General features: G+C 35.5%; 1 protein-coding gene across 1 annotated transcript; it reads left to right on the top strand.

Moving 5' to 3' along the window:
- The first annotated feature begins 3065 nt into the window (after positions 1–3065).
- On the top strand, positions 3066–6895 carry LOC145111413 (putative auxin efflux carrier component 1b). Its single transcript, XM_079047692.1, has 6 exons — positions 3066–4456; positions 5529–5805; positions 5879–5964; positions 6162–6319; positions 6407–6483; positions 6568–6895. The coding sequence occupies exons 1-6, from the start codon at positions 3334–3336 to the stop codon at positions 6632–6634; spliced, it is 1788 nt and encodes a 595-aa protein (XP_078903818.1). The 5' UTR covers positions 3066–3333; the 3' UTR covers positions 6635–6895.
- The last annotated feature ends 2240 nt before the right edge of the window (positions 6896–9135 follow it).

The following is a 9135-nucleotide window of genomic DNA, read 5'->3' as shown; positions in this document are numbered from 1 at the left end:
CAAATGGACCATGCCGGGTCGGGTCAAGTCTTACCAATTATAGTTATGGACTTAGACATTAATCCAACACTTTATCCATCTAAACATCATGTTGATTCATATCTGAAGGTTGAGACTTGGACTTAATAGATTAAGTTGAGAAAGATGCATTTTTGGTCCCTTTGAGACTTAAATACTAGATATTGGTTGTTTGGACCATTCTAATGGATAAGGTTGGAAACTTTAACCATTATGGAGCTATTAGGAACCAAATCTGAGCTTTAAATGAACGTTCTTAATGAATTAAGTGCTTAATGTGAGTATTGGAACCTGAAGCAGTACGTCATGCGTAATTCAAGCTACGCCCCACGTAGTCTAATTGAGGCCCATTTTTTGGATTGATGCTCTACGCCCAACGTAGAGCTAGAGTACGCAACACGTAGGTCAACAAAGGGTTGGCCGTTGATTTTTTGACTAGTTGACTTTTGGTCAACTGTGAGGGTTTAAGACTTGGAAGGGGGGGGGGATGGTCTTTTGCCCAAATATGGGTTAGTCCTATTATTTTTGGACCTGTTAAGTTGAAAAATTGCTTTAATTTTTAATCGGGGTTGTTTTGGTTATGTCTAGAGTGAGGAGCTTTTGATAGCAACATCGCGAGTGTGTGTTTTACCCGACTATCGTTTGAGTCGAGTCTTCTCACTATACTTGTGGGTCGAAGGCACCAATATCGACCCACTTGATTGTGTTATGTAGAATGCTAGCTGTATTTGTGACTATTTCATGTATGATTGGGTTGAAATATACCCAGGGATGGGCCCAAAATTGTATGTTGGGTTGAAAGAAACCCCATGGTTGGGCCTATTATTGTATGCTGGATTGAAATATACCCCAGTGATGAGCCCATTATTATATTTTGGGTTGAAATATACCACCGAGTTAGGCCCATGATTGTATGTTGGGTTGAAAGAAACCCCAAGGCTAGGCCCATTATTGTATGTTGGGTTGGAATATACCTAGGGCTAGGCCCAATGATATATATGGTATGTGGTATTATAGAGAATTCACTAAGCTTTAAGCTTACGATTTATGTTTAAAATGTTTTCAGGTACTTCTGGATTTCAAAAGGAAGGGCGCGTCTTGATCGCACTGCGTCCACTGGAGATTTATTACGCACTGAATATTTACGAATTACTATGATGTTTTGAAAACATTATTACTCTCATTGTCTTTGAGATAATGAATGAATGGCTTTGACTTATTTAAAAATGAAATTTTTACTTGGTATTTTTGGGACGTTACAGCGCAACGTGTCTGGTAGGTGGGCGTGGCGCGCACTTCTGCTATATATAGAATGCTTCTCTTTCATTTGTCTTCACACCTTCGCTCACATTCCTCTTTCTCTAGTCCGGTTTTTGGATTACTTTTCGAAGTTTTGAGGGTTTTCACTTTAGTAAAACTCTGGAGCATTAGAGGGCTCGGGAAGTAGAAGCTCTCGGGTCGAAGTTCTACCTGCAAAATTCTCGGTTTTTGCCAGAAACCTCTGTAAGTGCAGCTACACTTACTATGCTTTTAAGCGAGCTTATTTTCGTAATTATAATCGTTATTACGAACATATAAATGCTAGATTCGTCATTAATTCCAAGTAATACTAACTGATCTACTTACGAGAGAGGTGTGTAGAATGGTCACGTTGACTTGATTGTTGGATTTCAGAAACACTATATGCCGAAATGGTCATGCCTCGCAACTGTCCTGCCTAACCGATCCATATTTGATAGAACTCTCGGTATTCATTGGGATTAGTGAAAGATCTAGTTTTCATTACCATATTGTCATAAATATTAATAAGTTATAGTATTACAGGTTAATACTCGTTAGACGCGTTACCCGCCAAGTTGGATTGCCAATTGGAACACCATATAGTTGTCAATCGTCTGAGTAATTGTCCAGGTGAGCTTTTTCATTATATTATGTGTTCCAGTATATATCCTATGTATGTTAGGATATAGTTTCCCTATAGTATGCAATTAGACCACTATACTAGTTTAGTTAGTTGCCTATTATGTATGACTGTTGGTATGTCGTATATGTGTCGATAAATTATGTGGGGAGTCGAGGGCGGACTAGCCTCGTGCTGAAGGCCAATAGACTCGGGCGGACCAGCTTTACGCTGAAGGCCAAGGTGCAGACTAGCTTTACGCTGTAGGGAAAAAGAGGCGGACCAACTTCGTGCTGAAGGCCAATGGTGGACCAGATTTATGCTGAAGACCATTATGTGTATGCATTGTATATGTATTGTGGTATATGATATCTTGAAGAACTCACTAAGTTTCGTGCCTACCCAGTTGAATATAAATATTTTTCAGGTTACTTATATGAAGGGCAAGGTTCGACTAGACACACGCGCATTCGCAAAATGTTTACGCATAATGTAATTATACTCTGATATATTTAATACTAAATAAAAATGAAAAATTTAGGTTGAAATCGGGACATTACAAGTTTCGATCCGATCTTTCTGATTACATTGAACATGTTGATATTTCATCTTTGGATAACTAGTTTATTTTAATTGTCAGTTTTAAGATTTTTATTATTGTGTATTTTTTATTATTATCATTTCTTTTTTCTTATTTGTATTAGTTTTTAATTATTTTTTTAAAATTTAATTAAAATAATAATAATAACGTGTTAGAAAAGATGAGTTTTCATAAAAAAAAATTAATATAAAATTATATAACAAATAGATTAAGTGAACTTCATCCTAATATCGGAAAGATCATTGTGTTTATTGTTTCAATTTGTTCAATTTGAAACTATTCCTATCATATATATGAATAGAAATAGTAAAAAAAATGACATTTTTAATATGTATATATTTTTTATATTACCATTAAAATAGACAAGACAATTCTTTTATCATACCTTAAAATCAAAGGAAAAACAAAAACCGAAGCTTGAAAATTTTATGCTTAATAATAGTATTTGTCCAGTGGGTTGAGTGAGCCCGAGCCCCCTATTTTCTCTCTCATCATCAAAAGACTATAAAAAAGCTCTCAAAAACATCAGCTTTTATTTCCCTGTCTGCCATTAATTCCCATAAATATAACACATCACATCGCCTTCCTTTCCCCCTCATACCCCCTTTCTCCTTAAAATCAGACTCCCTTTTCTTCTTCCTTCATTTCCTTTCAGGTTTCATGGACCAAAAGACCCACCTCAAACCTAAACCTTTTTCCTCTTCATCTTTAACCTTTTCTCTAGCATAAATCACACTTGGGGTTTGACCCTTTTGTAGCTTACATTCTTGTTTTATCTGGGTTTTGTTTCGATTTTGAAAAACAGAAAAGAAAAATGATCACCGGTTCCGATCTTTACCATGTTCTCACCGCCGTTGTGCCACTCTACGTAGCCATGATCTTAGCCTATGGCTCAGTAAAATGGTGGAAGATCTTCACCCCGGATCAATGTTCAGGAATCAATAGATTTGTGGCTCTTTTTGCTGTTCCTTTGCTTTCGTTTCATTTCATCTCTACCAACAATCCTTACACCATGAACACTCGGTTCATAGCCGCTGACACTCTGCAAAAACTCATAGTTCTTGTGGTTCTTGCCATCTGGTCAAGAGTTAGCGCTAGAGGCTCACTCGAATGGTCGATCACTTTATTCTCACTTTCGACCCTTCCAAACACTCTCGTCATGGGAATCCCTTTGTTGAAAGGAATGTACGGAGATTTTTCCGGGAGTTTAATGGTTCAAATCGTTGTTCTTCAGTGTATTATTTGGTACACTTTGATGTTGTTTTTGTTCGAGTATAGAGGTGCTCGTCTTTTGATCGCTGAACAGTTTCCAGACACTGCTGGTTCGATTATTTCATTCAGAGTTGATTCCGATATTCTGTCGTTAGACGGAAAAGAGCCTCTGCAAACGGAGGCAGAAGTTGGAGACGACGGAAAGCTTCATGTCACTGTGAGGAAATCCACAAGTTCCCGGTCGGAGATCTTCTCACGGCGGTCGCACGGCGGAATGAATTCCGGGGTTTCTTTAACACCACGTCCTTCAAACTTAACAAATGCTGAGATTTACTCTCTACAGTCATCAAGAAACCCAACTCCGAGGGGTTCGAGCTTCAACCATACCGATTTCTACTCCATGGTTAATGGGAAGAATGCTAGCGGTGTTAGCCCACGAGGGTCGAATTTTGGGAACGTGGGGTATGATGAAGAGAGTGGGAATAACACTGTTAGGGTGAATGGACAGGGAAGTACAGGGTATCCTGCACCAACTAATGCCGGAATCTTTTCTCCGGTGTCAGGTCCGGCGGGGAAGAAGAAAGGCGGTGGTGGTGATGGTGGTGGAAAAGATCTTCACATGTTTGTTTGGAGTTCAAGTGCTTCACCTGTTTCAGAAGGAGGGATTCATGTGTTTAGAGGCGGAGAGTATGGTAATGATCTTGGAGGTGTACCCCACACTAAAGGTTAGACCTTTTTTACCCTTTCATGTCTCTTTAAGCCATTTTCGTTGAAGTCTGGTGTTCACTTTGCTAAAAAACGACTTTTTTGTTGGGTTTTTTTTCTACATATCTTGATGGGTCCTTTCATACCATGAATATTCAAGATTCTAACCTTATGGTTGGAAGGTTCTTGATTTAAGGGACTCAAGATTTGTAGGGTATCCCCAAGATTTGGTCCAAATTGATTCCATTTCTCACATGAACTCTTGATCTAGTTTTTGTGCCCTTGAATAAGACTAAATGCTTATTAGTCCTTATATCATGGGAATGTTTTGTATTATTAGTGTAATTAAGGACACCCAAAATCTTGGGTTTGATTCACTTAATTCCAAGATGGTTGTGTTTGTTTGTTTGTTGTTGATTATGTCGGAGAGTCCCCTTGAATCTTGGCCATGCATGTCTTCTTCTTTTTTGGACACATGCTTCATTTATTTCCCTTCCTTTTGTTGCAACATGATTAAATTCGTTCCATGAAGTCAACTTCTTTGGTCAAATTAGAAATATTTCAATTTCGTATTCCACATGAATCGTTATTAATTTTTTGGTATATAAGATTATAAGATCCGGATTTGTTCGAATTTATAAAACCGCATGGCAGAAACATTTTCGATGTATACTCTGAAAGTATTCGTGTTAAATTTTGATATTTGAAATTTGTCGCTTTGCCTTATTAATGGTCAAACATTCTCCAATTTTATTTTATACACATCTCTACTGAAACATTGGTCATTTTGTTTCTTTAATCATATGTTCTTCGTTATTGACGTTTCATTCTTGTTTTGTTCCTTTTTAAAATCCAAGAATCCCTTAAAACATGGGCCTCATGTTTCTACCCTTTGCACATGTGCTTCACTTATTCCCTTCCATCTTCCATAATTATCCCAAATGTTCATACAATTAAAAAATAGGACCAACAGGCGAAAAAATAGAAAATACATTTTCTCATATTTATTTAGTTTAAATAAATCAATGAAAGTACATTGCTATTTCTTGATTAAAAGCCCACTAATTCTTATCCATGTGATGTTGAAACTAGATTACGACGATTTTGGCCGGAACGAATTCAGTTTCGGGAACCAACCGGGCCCGAACGGTGTGGACCGCGAAGCATCGGTTTTGTCTAAACTCGGGTCGAGCTCGACTGCTGAGCTCCACCCAAAGTCTAGCCCTCATGGTGAACCTAAGGCATCAGCTATGCCACCGGCTAGTGTCATGACTCGACTCATTTTGATCATGGTGTGGCGCAAACTTATCAGAAACCCCAACACTTATTCAAGTCTCATTGGGCTCACATGGTCCTTGGTCTCCTTCAAGTATGTGCCAAACCAAGTTTATATTCTTTATTATTGAATACAAATGATTTATATAATAATTTTCTCTTTGTAGATGGCATGTTCAAATGCCTGCAATAGTTGCAAAATCCATTGCGATTCTCTCCGATGCCGGTCTTGGCATGGCCATGTTTAGTCTCGGTATGTTTACGCATTTTTTTTCACTAGACGGTATAAGTATGTAAGTACTAGGTTACCAGACCTAGTACGTACACGGCCTGATACTATATCATAGTATCAGACCTTAACAGTTGCATTGTGTCTGATCGGACACAATGTATTTTATTAAAGAGGCGAGTGTTTTCATGAGTGTTTTTGTTTTCTATGTTAATTTATAGGTTTATTCATGGCATTGCAACCGAAGATTATAGCGTGTGGGAACTCAGTTGCGACTTTTGCAATGGCGGTTAGGTTTTTGACTGGACCTGCGGTCATGGCGGCTGCATCGATTGCGGTTGGACTACAAGGAACTTTGTTACATGTTGCCATTGTCCAGGTATGAAACTCGTTTGACTTTTGGAAGTCAAAATCTTGACCTTTATTTTGACTAATGAATTTGTTGTTGCTATTTAAATATTTACAGGCAGCTCTCCCACAAGGAATTGTCCCTTTTGTGTTTGCTAAAGAATACAATGTACATCCGGATATACTTAGCACAGGGTGAGTCTTGTACGTCATGCATTGAAAGTTGTATTATGGAAATGTACAAGCTTTAATGCATTGTTTACATGTTTTGTGTTGCAGGGTTATATTTGGAATGTTGATAGCGCTACCAATTACTCTGGTGTACTACATTGTGTTGGGGCTTTGAATGGATGCTGACTTTTGTCCTGTTTGAAGAAGGAAAGGGTTTTTTTGGGGGTTCTCTAACATGTGAAATTACCATTTTGTTAACGTAGTAAAAGAGAAAAAGAGAGGAGAAATTAGAGGGGAGGGGTGGGGGTGGAGAGGGAGAGAAATGTAATTTGATAAGAAGAAGACATTGTCTGGTAGTAGAATCAATGTTTGTCTCTCCAAGTTCTTTTGTGTATTCCAACAAGAAAAGCAGTGAAGGCTGAGATGCTTCTTCTTCTTCTACAGTTTTACTTTACTTCCTTTGCACTTTTGGCAGATATTTAGTACATTGGAATCCCAATGCGGCAATGCTGCAACACTTTGTCTTGTCACATAAAAGTTGTTCCCTTTTCCTTTTAAAAAGGGTAAAACATTTTATCAATTTTAATTTTTAAATAAACAAGATACAAATCCTAAACATTTTGTAAAAATGTCAAATATTAAGTAACGAACAATGACTATTTTCACATGATTTATATTACCATAATAACGCTAGTGATTTATACAACAAAAGTTCATTTGTTACTAACTAGAAATATGTCAAATTAACTCGCATGATTTATTTTACCATAAGGCCATAATAACACTAGTTATCATACAATAATTTTCGAACTAAACCATTTTATAAAAATCACAAAATAAATAATCAAGGAAATCTATTTGTGGTCTCGGTGGATATTTGGTACACAAAATAGAGAAATGAGCACAATCATAACCCCAAGATATTTTTTCCAACGTAGGAGATTAGTTCTTCTATTTTTCGGCTTATACCACCATAGGGGATGATTTCTCTTTTTTGGGTTCATCGTGATTTAGAGAATGATTTTACTAATTATGATCCGATCGAAATCTTCATCTTTATTTTGATGGAAGTCCATTTCCTCCGACTCTTGCATTTCTTTCATCTAGATCTTCTCTTTTTCTAACATTGTCTATTTGTAGAAACTTTCTATATTGTCAATTGGCAAAGAAATGTTAGAAAGTCACACACACTAAATATTTTAGTTCTTCAAGAACCATTCCATCAATGGATATTGTGTGTTGGAAGATCTTGAACAATTTCAAGGCAAAAATAGTTTGAATCATATTATCTAAAAACGGTTGTAAGTCTTTGAGCTTATTCTATATCAAGAAGCTTTTTGAAGTTTTTTTCATCTTGAAGATTAATAAATAACTAGGGTTTGGACCATCCGCGCGTTGCTGCGGAAGCTCCGGTATGTTAAAAAACGCAGTTTGACACCATATATACAACGAAGACGATTAAATCATATAAAATGGAGCACAACAATATCAAAATAAAACATGGATACAAACAATTGACTTGAAAGTGTATCATTAAGAAATTAATAAAAAAAAAGATTATTAAAAAATTATATAAGGGGCCAAAATGTAACTTTAAAATATAGTAAGTGACCAAATTATAATGTATAAAATACTAATAAATTAACTTTAAAATTATAAGGGTTGAAAACTGTTAAATAAAAATTAATTAAGGAGGAAGAATATAAATATATATAAATTTTAATTATAAGGATAAAAATTGTTACATCAAAATTAGTTTAGGGGTACAAAGTATAAAAACAAATAAAAGTAAAGGGTGGAAAATGAAAAAAAAAATTGAGGATAAAAATTGTTACATAAAAATTAGTTTAGGGGTACAAAATATAAAAAAAAATAAAAGTAAAGGGTGGAAAATGAAAAAAAAATACATCAAAATTAGTTTAGGGGTACAAAATATAAAAACAAATAAAAATAAAGGGTGGAAAATGAAAAAAAAAATTGAAAGTATGAAATCTGCTTAACGTGGAATGAATAGTAAATTGTCACGCATACCAATTTTGGTAATTAATATATATATATATATATATATATATATATATATATATATATATATATATAATTTTTAGTCAATACTTCTAACAAATATGAATTTTTAATTGATTCTAAAATCTAGATTATAAAGATGCAAAGTGAAAATGGAAATGTTCATTTATAAGGGACGTTGAAGTGATTCGGGAGTGACGATACTGATGGGGAATTGTCCTGAAAACAAGCGGGTTGAGAAAGCATCTCTCTCTCTCTCTCCATAAGCTTAAGAATTTGTACATATTTTGTTTTGTATATTTTCAATTGATTGAGTTGAGAGGATTGAGAAATATATTAATTCGATGTGTTCAGGGCCGGTCTAAGTCGATTTGAGGCCCAGGGCAAAAGTAGAAAATGGGGCCCTTCAAAATTTACTAATCGCCAAATGATAATACAACGATGTTTATGGAGACGAGTACATTGTCAAAATAAAAATAACAAATGGAAGAAAAAAATGAACAATCGAATAAACGAACCATTATGAAAAATCGATTTGGTGTTTGGAAAAAAACAACAATGTGTGTTTGGAGAAAACAAAAATAGATATTTTGATGAAAATCATAAAAAAAAAAATGAAGAATGACTGGCCTAAACGGTAGGTTACCATGATAT

The sequence above is a fragment of the Lactuca virosa genome, chromosome 5 (genome assembly GCF_052849685.1).
Source record: "Lactuca virosa cultivar CGN04683 chromosome 5, Lactuca_virosa_CGN04683_v6, whole genome shotgun sequence".
Taxonomy (NCBI): domain Eukaryota; kingdom Viridiplantae; phylum Streptophyta; class Magnoliopsida; order Asterales; family Asteraceae; genus Lactuca; species Lactuca virosa.
This window is presented reverse-complemented; position numbering and strand designations above follow the sequence as displayed.

What these genes read in the sequence shown, in the direction of transcription:
- LOC145111413 (XM_079047692.1), top strand. Translation starts at nt 3,334, where the DNA reads ATGATCACCGGTTCCGATCTTTACCATGTTCTCACCGCCGTTGTGCCA. An exon ending in TACATGTTGCCATTGTCCAG is followed by an intron (nt 6,320 to 6,406) that starts GTATGAAACTCG and finishes AAATATTTACAG; the next exon opens with GCAGCTCTCCCACAAGGAAT. An exon ending in CCGGATATACTTAGCACAGG is followed by an intron (nt 6,484 to 6,567) that starts GTGAGTCTTGTA and finishes TTTGTGTTGCAG; the next exon opens with GGTTATATTTGGAATGTTGA.